At 35.1% G+C, this 16,489-nt stretch overlaps 1 protein-coding gene across 2 annotated transcripts in view; it reads left to right on the top strand.

Annotated features, from left to right (window-relative positions):
- LOC134846189 (uncharacterized) overlaps positions 1-15,799 on the top strand; it is a gene marked incomplete at its 3' end in the record, with an annotated part of 116,090 nt that extends 100,291 nt beyond the window's left edge. For both annotated transcript variants that reach the window (XM_063863440.1, XM_063863438.1), the window contains 2 exon segments: positions 8,919-9,418; positions 14,667-15,799. In XM_063863440.1, the coding sequence (XP_063719510.1) occupies positions 8,919-9,418; positions 14,667-15,799 (1,633 nt within the window).
- Positions 15,800-16,489: the final 690 nt, after the last annotated feature.

The raw sequence follows: 16,489 nt of genomic DNA, 5'->3' as shown, positions 1-16,489 counted from the left end.
GTATTTGGACCTTATATAACTTTGAAACTGAGGTTGAGTTTTATTGATTTTTGTTTGTTTTATTTGTGTATAATAAATTAACTTTAAAATTGAGTTTGAGATTATATCTTGTGTTTGTTCATATTTTATCACACGATTGTGTTCTGATTAAAAATTTAGTTTAAAAGCCTTTAAAATTTGAAGTTAAAAAATCATTTCTTTTTCAATTAATTGACTTTTTTTTTTCAATTAAAAACAAAAAAAGTCCATAAAATTTTCATTTTTTCCACAAATAGGAGTTAACATATTAACATTGAAGTTCTTATTTACATTAGTGATCTTGAGAAAAAAATTGAAAAGCATCCATATATATGCTAATTTTTAGAAAACAAGATAAAAAAATATCAATTTCGTTTTTTGAAAAAAAGATAATTAACGTCAAAAAAATCTGTAAAAAAATACTTTTGGATAAAAATTTATGTTGTCATATGTTTATTTGATTAGTTATCATACAAATTAAACATAATGAAAAAAAGTATAAAAGATGTTTAAAACCAACTTTTTGATAAAAATAATAATTTTTTTAATGCTTTTTAGTTAGAAATTTGACTTTTTAATTACAAAAAGGAAAAAAAAGCATTAATTTTTTCTTTTTCTACAAATTGGAGTTACCATTTGATCATTGATACTGTTGTCTCCAAAAATGATCATCATGAAAAAAATACAAGTATTCATCATCATGCTAAATATTTGAGAAAAATCATAAAAATCAAATTTTTTAATTGATGACTCATCGTTTTTTCATTTTTCCGAAAAAATGCGATTTTCAACCAGAAGACCCATTTTTTTATAATGAGCAAGAGGTGTTATTATGAAAGTGGGTTGAGGGGCACGACTAATGAGATTGTGGGAGTAGATGGTTTTTCAATAGTCTTTGAGAAAAACGCTAATCCCCTTAATCCCCCCTAAAACAACAAACTCATTTTTCTTTTCAGAAAAATATTTTTTCGGACTTTTTTTTCAAATCGAAAGACAATTGAGACAAATTTATGATGACATGGACCGTGCGACCGCTCCGTGATTAACATCATTGATAACAATGCGCCTGGAAAGTTAAAAAGCTGTAATTTTTCAGTTTTTGCTTTACTTATTCATCATTTCAACTGTTTTTGATACAAATTTTGACATTTTTATAGGATGTTCTGTCCACATGACAATTGGGATCTTTAGGATCTATCATGTGTTATGACATGCTCAACTTTTATTCACAACTTCGAAAATTTCATCAATTTATAATTTGAATTGATAAAATATAAAACTAAAACTTTTCTCTCTTGGCTCTAAAACCTTTTTGGATTAAAATTTAGCTCAAACTTGGTTTGTTTAGATTAGTTTCTATCGTTTGTAGTAATTATTAACAATTCAAACAACAAATAATCTGTTTCGCCCAATCGAATTTGAGTTTGACAGTTATGGCGGGAAATTCAAATCTTATTCAAATTTTGGCGGGAAAAGAGTTCAAATTCAAAGTTAAGCGGGAAAAGCTATTCAAATTCAAACCGAGAAGGTAAAAAGGAATCAAAGCGCAGTAGTTTAAACCTTTTGGTGTTTGGTTGGGATTCATTCCCTTTCCTGCTCCGCTTTAAAACAGTTCCAGAGCGAAATGGGTTTCAAGTGTAACTATTGTTCCAAAGTTTTTACAATAAAAACGAATAGATCTCGTCATGAACGAAACTTTCACGCTGTTGAAAAAGAATTACCCGTTTTTACTTGCTACCATTGTAGTTTTAGCAGTTTACTGCTATCAAAATTACAGCAGCATATTGAATCAGATCATCAAAAATTTAACAAGTTATGTCGGTATTGTCGGCTTGGTTTTTGTGATCTTAAAGATTTCAAGGATCACATGCAATCAGAGCATCTGTTACCTGTTTTGGATCAACAACTTACATCACTCAGCAACCCCTCTAGCTCAATCACACAGGCAGGCGATATTGATAACTTTCCAGCTTCAATTGAAGTTCATGAATCAGCCATGAAAAATACGTTAATGACTTTTATTATTCCCAACCAAAACATTGAACATGATCTTATCGAATTTATGACCTTGAAAAAAAATGAGATTCAAAGTTTGATATTAGATAGAACCTGTAATGGACCCTGCAAAGTACAATTTTCGGCTAAACTTACTTTAATCAAGCATGCTACTGTTGTTTCGGACCAAAGCGTGCAACAACTTGAAGACGAACGCGTTGAAATTTTCGCTAATTCTATGATGACTCCCCTATATGCAAACGGTTTGTCTGATGAATTATTTCTCGAAATGCTCGGAAAAATGGAAGCTGTGTTCCAGAATTTTTCAGCCCATGGTAGCGGCTGGGTTCTGCAGCGTGTAAATGAGCTTTATATTAAAATCGGAAAAGTGTTACCAATCAGAGGCTCTTCGTTTATACCTCTCCCTGCAAAAATAGCAAATTCGCAACAATTGATTAATATTCGTAATCACAACGACCACAATTGCTTTTTGTTATGCTTCACTGCCGCCTTTCATCTTAGATATAAGCCTGATCTAATTGTCGGTAGGTTAGTTGATCCTAAACTTGAAGAGACAGATCCATACACCTATACAAAGCCCGGAACGCATCAGGCTTCTGATGATTTCGTTATGTCTATGAGCTTGAACATGATTCCTCAATTCGAGTGACTTAATAACGTTCAAGTAAATGTGTTTCAATATCAAAAAGGAGATCTCATTCCAATGATTGTCTCAAAGTTTGAAAGTTCAGATAATTTTATCATGGATCTGCTTTTGTTATATGAACCCGGAATGCACCACTTTGTTTTGATAAAAGACCTGCTCCGATTTGTTTGTGAAGTTCGAAAGCAAAAAGTCCGAAGTGTCCTGCAGTTGTGTCGTAACTGTTTTCAAATTCATTACAATGAAATTGATCATAAAACGCATGAGCGATTATGTAAAGATCATGAACCAGCTGTCGTGATAATGCCAACAGCTGAAAATGGCTGCCACAAGTATAAATTTAAAAACTTTCAAGCTCTCTGGTATGCACCTATTGTTGTTTATTTTGATTTCGAATCGTTCCTGAATCCCGTTACAACATGTATGAGCAACCCACAAATTTCCTCATCTCGCGTTCTAGAAAAACATGAACCCTCCGGGTATTCAATGGTTGGTATTGACCATGAGTCCTCAGATCCATTTTTCTTTAGTCTTGACAGCTCTGAAAATTGTTTAGAAAATTTTATCAAAGAGTTACATCTATTAGCCCGCGACGTTTACATCTATAAACGGAAAGTGCCACATTATTTGGGAGATCGCAGCCAAATGTGTAAAGAAGAAACTTTAACCTGTTGGATTTGTCAAGAAAACTTCAGTGAAAACGAAGAAAAGTGCCTGGATCACTGTCACTCTTCGGGAAAATTTCTAGGATGGACCCACGACAAATGTAATTTAGCGCGAAGAAACATAAATTACATTCCAGTCGTTGAACACAATTTGCAGAATTATGACATGCATCATATTTGTTTAGCTCTGAACGAATATGACTCGCGTAGTACAATACAAGTCATTCCATCCACCGATGAGAAATATATTTGACTAATTATCGGAGTAGTGGTTAAAACCATTACACGAAAAGATCAAACAACACAAAACATTTATGAGAATCTTCGTTTTATAGATTCTTTCAAGTTTCTAAACTCATCACTACAAAAGTTAGTTGACAACTTGCCTGACAACAAATTTACAATTCTGGAAAACCACTTTCAAAACGTAAGCCAGACTTGTTGAACTCTCATACGTAGAAAAGGATTCTATCCTTATAATTACATGACCGACCGTAAAAAGTGTGACGAAAAAGAGTTACCGCCTCTCGAAAAGTGGGTGAATAGTTTAGACGGAGATAAAATTGCTATTAGTGCTGATAACTTGGTTGAAGCAAAAGAAGTTTTCAATCAATTTAATTGTCAGAACCTGCGCGACTATCATGACTTATATTTGTCATGTGACACATTGCTCCTAGCCTGTGTCTTTGAGGAATTCCGCTCTATCAGCTATGAAACATACAGCCTTGATTGTGCTCATCATTTCACCGCTTCCAATTTAGCTGGTGACGCTTTCAAGCGGGTATGTAAAGCTGATGTTGAATTGCTAACGGATCGAGATCATTTAGACATGGTTGAAAAAATGATGCGAGATGGTACTGCATCAATCTTTGAAAAACGACAGTTCACTGCAAACAACAGGCAAATGAACGAAACATTTAATTCGAGCGAAGATACTACCTATGGCTTCGTGGTTGATGCCAACAACTTATACGGTGGAGTAATGCAAACTCACAAACTGCTTGCACGTCATTTCGAGACAATCGGAGTTAGAAATGAAAGAAATAATCAAAAAAACGAAGATGAGAATTCCATGTCAATAGAAGAAATTTTAGCAACCCCTGACGATTCAGACTACGGTTATAATGTTGAAAATTCAAATACCCTCAATTGTTGCATGAAAGTCACCGTGACTATCCACTGGCACCCACTAAGGTAGTTGTTCAAAAAGATTGGTTGAGCAGATACCAAACAAATATCTCAGAACAAATGAAAAACAATGAAAACTGTGGACCCACAATAGGTAAAGTGAAAAAACTTTTACAAACTTTACATGATAAAATTCATTATATAATTCATTATAAACTCCTAAAACTCTACGTGAAGCTTGGCCTTATCGTTACAAAACTGTATCGCATCGTAAAGTTCAAACAAGAATTGTGGCTCGAACCGTACATAACTCTAAATACAAACAAACGGAAAGCGGCAAAAAACAAGTTTGAAGAAGCCCTGTTCAAACTATTGATCAATTCAATTTATGGAAAAATGTGTGAGTCAAAAAGAAAAAGAATGAAAATCAAGATTTTACGAGATGCTGAAGAAACAATGCGAAATATAAGTAAGTTTGAATTTGAAACCTACAAAATTTTTGGCGAAGACATGGTTGCATTGACATTAGCACCAACGAAAATCAGATGGGATGTACCCACAATTGTAGGAGCGTGTATACTAGAGCTAGCAAAGTTTGAGATGTACAAATTTCACTACGAGGTTATGAAGCCCAACTTCAACTGTCACCTCTTGTACTCAGACACTGACAGCCTAATGTACGAAATAATAACGGAAAAAAACTCCAATTTTTATGAGAAACTGTACAAGAAACGTGAAATTTTGGACAACTTTGACTTCTCCAATTATCCATCGGACCACTTCCTCTACAATGCAGAAAACAAACTTACAGTTTTAAAGTTTAAAGACGAATTCCCGGGTGATATAATTACAGAATTTGTTGCATTGAAGCCAAAGCTTTATTCAATACTATTGCAAAGTAAGTACATTTCCTTCAAAATTACCGGCTCAAAACTGTTCAAAGAGCGCTTTTTATTTTCAAAACTTAAAAAATTTCGAAAAATTTTTCAAAAAAAATTTTTGAAATTTTTTGAAAAAAAAAATGTCAAAAAATTTCGTTGAAAAAACTTGAAAAAAAAAATTAAAAAAAAAATTTCGTTGGAAAAAAAATTTGGTAAAAAAAAATGTTATAAAAAAAATTTTGTAAAAAAAGTTTTTTCGTCATCAAAAAAAAATTGGAAAAAAAAATTTAAAAAAAATTTTATTAAAAAAAAAATTTTGGAAAAAATTTTTCATGGAAAAAAATTTTTGTGAAAAAATTTTTTTCTAAGTGAAATTTTTTTAGTTGACTTAGGTTTTTTTGTGCTTCTGTGGGTGGGGTTAAGAGGGGAGGGGAGGTATAGGTTAAATGGTTATCACTTTTTTTTAAATGAGGGGGGGGGGGTGTGGATCTTCTGAAAAGGATGCGTTCATACTTTTTTTATTTTCAACTTCAAGTAAAGTTTAAAAACAGTTAGATACAAAATGATTAGTGAGCATCATTTTTTTTATAGATACACGGAAGCACTCAGCAAAAGGAATCACTAAGGTGACTCAACGGTTGCTAACTCATGAAAAATACAACGAAACTCTCGCGTCTGGAAACCTTCTACGAGCTGAAAATACTCGCATCATCTCCGAGAGGCACATTCTGAACACTGTTCGAGCAAACAAAATCGCATTATCAGCATATGATGATAAGCGGTACATCCTCAGCGATAGTATCTCCACATTGCCATACGGTCACTATAGAACCGTAAATGCTTCTATCTTTCCCGATAGCAATCAGGATGATGATGATGATGATGATGATAGCGAAAGGAATGAGAGTGAAAATAATAGCACCAGTCACCACAAAGATCAAGATTTAGACGATTGGCTGAAATGTTTCGAGGAAGAAGAAGAATTAGTCGACTGGGATCAGCAGAGCTCGATCCAAGAAGAAATCTTCACGCAGGATACGAATTATGGGTCAGAAGATAGCTTTCTTGTGTTGGATACTCAACCGAGCCAATCGTTGAGAGACCTGTTAAATAGTATCACCAGCTATGAAGCTCCAGATCCAGGTAGAATTCGTGTCACGGAAATTGCTGAGAGTGATATTGAAAGCGATGATTTGGTTGATCCAAATGCAGTTACTTCTTCTTCGTCGTCAGATGATGAATGGTACTTCGACCGCGAAGCAGTTGAAGATTCAGCACCGCAGTCAAAAAGACGTAAAACAAACAAAAAACTTCAATGTTGTGTGTTTGATTCAAGTTGAACACAAAATTTAATGTTGTAAATTAGTGTACTATATTATACTTACTTTCCACGTTTGTTCACTGTTAGGTAATGGCGGGCTACTTTAAATCCACTTTTGGTTTTGTGTTACTATTTTATCTGGAGTGGTTTTGAGAGTTTTTTTTTAATTGGAATTAACACCAAACTGTTTTTGGTGCATTTAACCGACACTTGTTTTAGAAGATTGTGTGTATAATTCAACCATTTCAGTTTATATCTATTTTCACCAAGACCATAGATTTTGTGGAAACATTGAAAGAACCAATTCGCAAAGACCTTCAACAGCAAAACACAATTAATAGCTTTAGTTCAATTGGAATACAACATAGCCGAGTTATAGGTGGCGGGAAGAAATAAAAGTACGATTTTGTTTTAACCAACACAACTTTCACATAGGGATCATTAAGTATAAAAATTATACATTGGGATCATTAGGTATAAATATTTTACATAGGGATCATTAGGTATAAATATTTTACATAGGGATCATTAGGTAGAAATATTTACATAGGGATCATTAGGTATAATCTATACCCAATGATCCCTGTAGGGATCACCCCCCCCCCCCGATCCCAGTGTCGTATATCTATACTACTTACGAGTTATGGGAAACTCCCCTGCATAAGCGGCTACGCCCAATGGTTTTAAACGATCAGTTATGTACCTCGGAAAAGTCAAAATTTTGATTTTTTGACCGCTATTTCAAACTTTTGACTTTTCAGAAAATCACCCCCCCCCCCATATCATAGATTTTGGGTTCAATGGAGAGAACGAGTTTTAAAAAGCCCCCCCCCCCCGCATAAGCAGTTCAGCCCAAACGTTTTTAGAGGAAAAGTTATGGTCCTTCAAACAATCTACATGTTTTTTTTTCGATTCTTGAAACTTTTCGACTATTCTCGAACACTACTCCTCCCCCAAGTCTGAGATTTTGGGTTCAACCGAAAAAGCAGTTCGTATGAAGCCTCCCTGCTTAAGCGATCACTCCTGAATGTTTTCCAAAAAAACGTACGGGTCCTCGGAGTATCAAATTTTTGTCTGTTTTTTTCAACGTTTTTGACTTTTCTAGAAGAATACCCCGCTTTCAATCGAAAGAACAAGTTAAATAGGCTCCCTGCATAAGCGGCCAGGCCTAATTTTTCTCCACAAAAAGTAATTGTCTTCGAAAAAATTTCTCCCAGAAATGAGATTTTCTGTTCAACCGAAAAACAAGTAATGTGAAGCTCTCCCAAAAAAGCGGCTGCGCCTAAAGTTTTTTCTACCAAAAAGTTATGGTCCTCGTAAAAATCAAATTATAGATTTTTGAGCGTTACTTGCAACTTTTCTAGTTCTCTCGAAGACTACCCTCCCAAAACAAGTTTTATGTGAAGCTCCCTTAAATAAGCGGCTACGCCCAAGTTTTTAAACTAAAACTTTGTGGTATTCAGAAAAGTCAAGTTATTGATTTTTTGAGCTTTTTTGCGTTTTCTTAAATTTTCTCAAAAACTAGCCTCTCAAATTGAGATTTAGGTTTCAATAAAAAAAAAGTTGATGTGAAGATCCCTTGAATAAGCGGCTACGCCAAAATTTCTAACCTAAAAATTTTCATTAAAAAAGGTTGGAGAAGCTCCCTTGTACAGGCGCGACATCCAAATTTTCGAAAAAAATAGTTATAGACCTCGGAAAAGTCAATGTTTCGATTTCTTGTCCATTTTTTGAAAATCCCTGACTCTTCTTGAAAACTACTCTGCCGAATCTGAAAAATACAGTGGGAAGCATTAGTGTATAAGCAGCTACGCCTTAATTTGGTATGGAAAACATAATACTTTTAAGAAATTTGCAATTTTCCAAAATTTTTTACTCCCATTTTGATAAAGAAACATCTAAGGCTTTAGTAGAAACCCAAGTTTCGAAATTTCAAATATTCCTATTTCATACCGCATTACAACAAAATCAAAAAGTATCAAATAGGTACCCTTAAATTTAGCTAAGCCCTAGTTTATTGGTGGCGAAGACGTTTTTGCAGATCTTAATGTTGCCGGCCCAGAGTTGATGAGGTTCGGATAGTGGAAGGGGACTTTTGTGTGGTGAGAGTTCGAGTTCTTCAGGGGTTTGATTTGATTGAGTTTTATTTGTTTCATTTGATTTAATTATGGGTGAGAAAAGATTCGTCTCTGGTAACAACAACTATTCGGAACTATTCGCAGCGAAAGCAGATTTGTATGCTTCAGTTTCACCAAATACACAACTGCCAATTCAGAACACAGCGTGAGTGCCAAAAAGAACGGCACCGCCCAGTCTCGAACCAACGCCGAAGGGACGAACACCATGAGTAATTTATCATCGCCTGCAATTGACGAGTTGACTGAAAATGCGAATCAGAATACAACCTCGGTTATTCGTGACTTATGTGAAAAGTTAATGAAAACAGTTACACCAGCAGAGCTACTGGAAAGAATTGGACAGCTGCAATCTGCGTCACTGCAAACTGTCTGCTGCTTATCTGGTGGTGGGTCGGACGAGGTGTTGTCAGCCAGTCATTGGCTAGCTTCCATGGCTGTTATCTCGGCCAATGGGAGCAGCCAGCAAAATAGTAAGAGTGCAGTGGTCCAATCAGAGTGTGTGAACTGGGCCCAAGTGCATGCCACCACAGCCGACATAGAGAGCGAGTTGGACAAACGCATTGAAACTCATCTCGAAAGGATAGAACAGTTCTGCACACTCATATCAGGTAAGTTTGCACAAGCCTTAAGCGCTTCTCAATCAGAACCGCGCAATGCAACTTTCTTTCCGCATTTTTAAGATACATTTAGATTGTATTTGAATAAAATTGTTGATAAAATTAAATTAATCGAGGCCACATTACGAGGCCAAGCTGTGCGTTTTCTGAATTGTGAGCGGGTTCCGCAACCGGTCAAAATCAGATTTGTCGAAAAATCAGCAACATTGTTACTTTTCTTTGATCTTTTTGCTGTTTGAATTCCACAAACAAATAGCTTAAACACAGTATTCATACGAAATTGGCTGACTCCGGAAATGTTGTGGAACCCACAAACAATTAAGAAGAAATTTGTTTTTTTTTTTAAATTTCTGCTATCGCGGAATCCGCTGCTGTAAGCTGAATCTTGAACTTGAATTTGCATTCATTTAGGTGATATACGAAAACTGGTGAAAAAGATATACAAAAATCATTCCAATAACATCAATGACCCGCTGCTGTAAGCTGAATCTTGAACTTGAATTTGCATTCATTTAGGTGATATACGAAAACTGGTAAAAAAGATATACAAAAATCATTCCAATAACATCAATGACATACGAGGCATGTCCTGAAAAACCGTTACATAAGTTGCGAAATTATATCGACTAAGAGTGCAATCAGAAACAATTTTCAAGAGTAAACTATTGCCCTTATTGAAATGGCAGTAAAAAAGTTGTAGAACTAGCTGACGTTCTGAAAGAAAATTGTTTTAGATAATCTGGAGTAAATTGATTCGAACTGAGAAAAACAAAACATTTTAATGAAAAATTCCTCTATGATCGCTGCATAGTAAGTGTGCGCGACGCTATTAAAAGCTTGATTTTTAAAAAATTGATGCGCGTTACCCTCCGTGTAAATAAAGATTCAAAATTTAGGGTGCTAATTGGGCTCTTCCTATAAGTTGTGAAAAGTTTTACGAAGATTCCGTGGGTTTGTTCAAGATTCGTTACTTCATTAAATGGATTCGATTAAGAAAAATTTTCGATGTTGCACCATAAGACATAAATCCTAATAGTAAGTCCTTGTGGTTCTTATAAGTCCTTATGTAAAAAAAAAAGGGATGAATACGAAAACACACATCTTGCTCCAAATCACAGCTCGTTGAATTTTGATAAATTCTTTCAGCACTGTGTCAATCTGATAGTCACTTTTCAGTTTATTTTCGATATCAATTCCAGATATTTAAAGACAGATACTACTTCTAAAGAATATTTACCGATTAGAAAAATATTGTTGTCACAAGTTCAACCAAGTTTCTTTATCTGGCTATATGATTCATTAATTAGCGATTTGTGAACAGTGCACCATTTGAATATATTGTTTAGTTTAGCCTGAAACCTGGAATGTTTGGAAAAGTTATCGGCACCCACTAATAATGTATCATCTGCAAAAAAAGTAGTGTTTCACTCAATGGGTGCAAGCAAAACGTTGATATGTATCAAAAAAAAAAGAAAAGCGCTTAAGACCTATCCTTGATAAACACCTTCTTTACACTTAATGTTTTCTGATTTTTATCTCAGCTGAATACAGATTGTTATCTAGTTGATAGATAACTTTCTATCAAGAGTGATTTCTTACCCCGAAAACCAAATTTTTCTATTTTTCAATTAAAATTCTGCCGTCATTTGTATCAAACGTTTTCTTGAAAGCATTGAAATTTTAAAATCCGAAACGTTTTTTGTTATAAGCATCATATAATCCCGTTGACGCATTTCTTTGATTACTGTTTTCTCGCCAACCTAAATGTCTTGTTATTTTCAATGTTCGGTTGCTTTACTCACCTTTTATGCAGACTGTTTTGCTTATTCATCAAGTTTTTGATTATTGTGGTTATCCAAGAATTTTTACTCAAATTGCTTTTCGGAGTTTTTTTTAGGACGGAACAAATCAATTTAAAGACTGGTTATTAAAACCTTCACGTTCAGATTGTTCAAGTAAATCAATTTGTGACGCAAGCTAAAGAGAAATTTAATATAAACTCGTCATTGTTCCAAAAGCAAAAGCTAAAACTATTTCGCAAAAACTTATTAGAGTTTGATTTTTTACATAAGCCTAAAAATTGTACTCTCTTGATCAAAGTGTTCACTAAAATTAGAGGCAAATTTATTTACAGTTAGGTCCATACTCGATATCAAATGATCAATTGAAGAACTTGACATTGAATTAACCCTCGTAGATGAATAGTTAATAATAATTAAATCGAACGTTTTCAAACGCCTTTTGTACTCAACAGTTTGTTTTTTTTTGAGAATTTATGCAATTTGAAACCATCTATGAAAATCAGTTTACCTTCTAATCTGTTTAATTTGAACAGGATTAGTTCGTGTTTTTCCAAAAAAATCATTAGAAGGCAATCACTTTCAATGATTTTTTGGAAAATTGCGAATTAATCTTGTTCAATTTAAACAGATTGGAAAGTGAACTGATTCTGATTGCTGGTTTCAACATAAATAATCTATCAGAAAATAAAAGACAAACTGTCGAGAACGAAATGCTGTTGGAATCATTTGATTTAACTAGTAATAACTATTCATCTTCGAACTTCACAATGATGGGAACGCCATTGTCGGTAGATGGTAGCTTGTGACAAGTTTTGATGTCAACTGGCACAAATTTGAAATAAGAAAAATTGAAAATTGACATTACACACTGTTGGGGTTCGGAGTTGGGGTTCAGCGGAAAACTGTGAAAGACCAGGCAATCCTTGCTGGTGTAGCGTTCTTGTTGAACCATCTTTCCTTCTAGAGAGCTTACAATTTCCTTCAAATCCCAAAAATCCGAACCATATTGATCCACAAATTTTCTCTATTTTCGGAATTCCTACATCCTTTCTGATCATTCGCTTCTCCAGAGCAACTTTTATAAAAAAAATTATAAAAAAATAATGCCGCCCTATATTTTACCCTCATGTTGATCCTCCATAGTTTAGTTTAAGCAAACTGTTTTCGCAGTGTTTTTAAACAGTAAATCAAGTGCTTTTTTAGTGTTTAAAAGTATAATTTTTTAATCCAGAGAAAAATGCTATGTTTTGAAAACTGCGTTGAAAGTGAGATCGACTGATTTCTAGCTGCACAATCCGAAATTTGTCAGCAGAATCCGCAATTTCTTTTTATCAAATATTTTACATCATCAAATTGAAAAAAAATTGTGCAGATTAGGTAGCTGGTCAAGCCCTAAAAGCACGAAGTAAAATTTGAACAATTTTCAAACCACGTAGTTTTTTCTTGGAGCTCAGGACGACAAAACTTTTCGTGCTGTTTAAAAGAGTAAAAAGATGGTGAAATTAGTTCAAAATGATTAGTTAAAAGGTCGAGTTTATTTGGAGATAAAAAAGAAACAGAAAACAAAATTGCTTGAAACATTCAAATAAATTTTTGGTATGCTGTCTTTTGCGAGTTTTCAATTAAAATTTTAACAACAAAAAGTTTAAAGCCTTCGAAAATTGATAGTTTTTTTCTGATGGTACAGTTTTTTGACTGTTTGCTTAGAAATGTTATAATAATCATAATGAATTGTTTCCAAACGATATTTAGTTACAGAATTTTTTAAATAAAAATTTACAATTACAACTAGGAAGTACATGGGAGAACACCATTAAATCAGCACGGACTGTATCAGGTGTCTCATTTTTCAGGTGTAAGAAATAGACACCTGTAAGAATGTAAATGCAATAATGTAAGTGTAAGAAAACTATTTCAATTCTTTTTATACAGTTCATTCAAAAATTGAGGCCGTTCGCGTAATTTAAAATGATACATAACTGCTCGTTAATGCTCTGGACTAAATTGGCCAAAGCATTGAATGTTTCAATACCGTTTTTTTTTGCTAAAATAAATACTGAAAAAGCATAAATTTTGACCATGAACGTCATTTTGCTGTTGAAAAAAAAACACAAAAACAAATTTTTAGGGCAATTTCAAAATTACTTGGAAATGCATATATGGAAATTGTATGATTCGCACTGTTTTTGACAAAACTTTTTTCTTTTTATTTGGTACAATACATCAATTTTTAAGCCAAAACATAAAAAAATTTCTTCGAAAATTCGATGACACCAGTTTAGCAAAATGTATATAATTTATATGACTAGTATTTTTTTCATAGACTCAGTTTATGGAATTGTATGAGCAACATTTTTGGTCAATGGAGGTCAACCCGCGAGTTTCACAGCTCGCAGAAATATATCCAGAGCACGGCGTGTTGGCAATTTTATTTTTGTCAGGTTTTCATAAAAACAACTGAAAATATTGATCCTCTTAAACTTGAACTCAGGGAGCTGATATCTTCAATGGAGATTAATTTGTTTCCGATGAAAGCTAGAATGTCGATCGCCCAAACTTGTCTGATTAAAAAATATAGGTATTTAATTATTCCGCGGCATTATTGTTCTCGAAAACTTTTCGACAGTTTTTTCTCCGTCACTTTTTGGGTTAAATGAACTGCATTTGAGAAAAAGCGTTCCAAGCGGAACCTTTTCTCTCAAGATACTAAAAGTTTTACGCTTGTTTACCGGTAAAAATCATGCAGCAAAAAAGTATGACAGGGTCTCATCAACCAAGCAGCCCTCTCGTAAAAGTTGGTGTTACTCGATGATGTGAAACATTTCACAACACTGAAGTTCGCACAAAAAAATATCGTTGATCAGTTTTATGTGTACAGTTCCGTTTTTGCCTCCCCGAGTCGAGATTTTTCACCTAATTTGAAGCAAGATTTGAGCGGTTTGAGCGGTTTTTTTAGACAATTACGCTCAAAATCTTGCTTCAAAATGAGCGGTTTGAACGGTTTTTGAGCGTTTTTTTTTTAGATAAACCGTTCAAAAACCGCTCAAACCGCTCATTTTGAAGCAAGATTTTGAGCATAATTGTCTAAAAAAACCGCTCAAACCGCTCTAATCTTGATTCAAATTAGGTGAAAAATCTCGACTCGGGCATAAACATCATTAGCTAGTGATAATATAGTGGACGACAACACGTGCAATGAAAATTTTTTGCAGGGCGGATTGGGGTCGGGGGAGGGAAGTTTTCTGACGCCTTTTCTCAGGGACTCGACCCCCTGCCGACCAAAAGGTTCATCAATCTGGTACTATGTTAAGACTTTCATTTTTGGTTGATCGACTCTTGAGCTTTCCAAAAAAAGTTCAAGATTGGCTTGTTTTTTCGTTTTCTTAGACGCTTTGAGGGTTTTGCAATTTAGTGATTGTAAAATGAATACTTTGCAGACAACACATCAGCTTGTGATATTACTGCATTCTGCGCCGAAGTGTTCGAAGTGGCGGAACGACTGAACAGCATTGTGGAGTCAAACCGCCTGAAACACTCTCAGTGCATGGCTCTTCTTCTCCACAGACTCTCCTCTCTGAAGGGCCACGAGAAGTCAGTCTGCCAAGTCTCACAGCTGCTCAGCGGTTCAACCGATCTACGCAACGCCGGCAGCCATCAAAAGTGGCTTAACGTTGAAATCGACAACTCAGTGCTTCGCATAGAAAACTATGAAATGCGTCTTTTGTTGCACACCTCTTCTTCATTCATTTCCAGACAGCCAAACTTTTCCAAACATGACAAGAACGATGCCAAACTGAAGCAAAAGCTGAGAAAATGGTGTGATGAAAACCCACTCGATGGCCAAACTCTTGAATCATGTCGCGCTTTTATCAGCCCTGAAATTGAAGTCTCCTCGGGATTGAAGCAAAATGATAGTTTGTTGTTTAATTTCAGCTCAAAGTTGTCAGAAAACGGGCTAACTAACTTGAACCCTTCTGAAAACTTAGCAGGTTATGATGAAGCCGCGTCACTGATACATTACATAATCCTCAAAGCCTTCATTTGTTCATCGTTGGCCAATCAGAGCTTAGCAAGTGGGAATGAACCAAACTGGAGCAGTGCAGATGGGAGTTTGTTTGAAGTGACGCTTCTACCAACTCCTCTGTCTAGCTTGGAGTACACTTCTTTCTCAAGTCTCATACTGACAGCTTCCATCTATCTCAACCAGCTTCAAAGCCTAATCAGTCGGCTGGGGAAAAACTTCCCGAAGGAGCTGAAGCTTCTAAGAACTCACATCAAAGAATCAGCAGGTCAAAACATAGACAAGATTTCAAAACAGCAGGAGAACGCCGAGAAGTTTCTGAATGTTTTGTCAAACTCGGAAGTTGCGAGCACACTTCAGAAGATAGCGGACGGGTACACAAAACAGTTCAAAAGACAACGGGACAAATACACAAAGGCTCTCATTAAACTACAGAGGATGAGAGGGGAGGAGGAAGAGGGCGCGAAAGAGGGTTGTTCACGCTGTCTCAAATGTCGCCCATCGGTTGTCGACCACCCGAAGACACATCCGAAACATGCAGAGTCACAGGTGAGCTCTAGTAGCGCTTCATGTAAAAATATCGAATTTGATTGGCTGAAAGTCCAACAATCAGAAACGAAATAACCTCAGTAATCTTATATCGTGCCCATGATCGAATGGGGGGAGGGGTGTAATTCCGCACGTACACCAAAACCCTAGTAAGTTGGTCCTAAAATCATAAGAATTGGGTCCTAGAAAATGGGTCCTAACCTATACCAAAATACTAGGAAGGACCCCTGTCCTAGGAGTTTGTAAACAAAGTAGTTTTCTACCCTCATAATAGATGAGCCCCTACTCAAGATCTTGCTAAGCTAAGCCCGACATCATATATATGGTACACAATTTTTTCTGATGTCATTTTTGTGGGTCCTAGCTAATTTGTGCTTGATAAATTGGGATATTTCTTTCGGGCAAATGTAATTTCGACCTAGTTGAAAAAGGACTTTATGGTATACAACAAATTTTTTTTGGCAGCGTAGCTGAACAGCTTGAAGCACTAAACTTTTTCTCAACTTGTGCTATCAACTTGTCCTCGACAAAACTTTTAGTTAAAAGATATTAATATGAAAAGACTCTCCATACCCTCTAAGAATGGAGGCTTTATCTTGGCAGAATATAAGCGAATGATAAATTTGTCAAACTTTGAAATGAGAAAAAAGAAAGTAAGAGGAATTTGGAGCAGAGTAGACCTTGATAAAA

The sequence above is a fragment of the Symsagittifera roscoffensis genome, chromosome 5 (assembly GCF_963678635.1).
Source record: "Symsagittifera roscoffensis chromosome 5, txSymRosc1.1, whole genome shotgun sequence".
Taxonomy (NCBI): Eukaryota; Metazoa; Xenacoelomorpha; order Acoela; family Convolutidae; genus Symsagittifera; species Symsagittifera roscoffensis.
The sequence above is the reverse complement of the archived record's forward strand: the minus strand, read 5'-3'. Positions and strand labels throughout refer to the sequence as shown.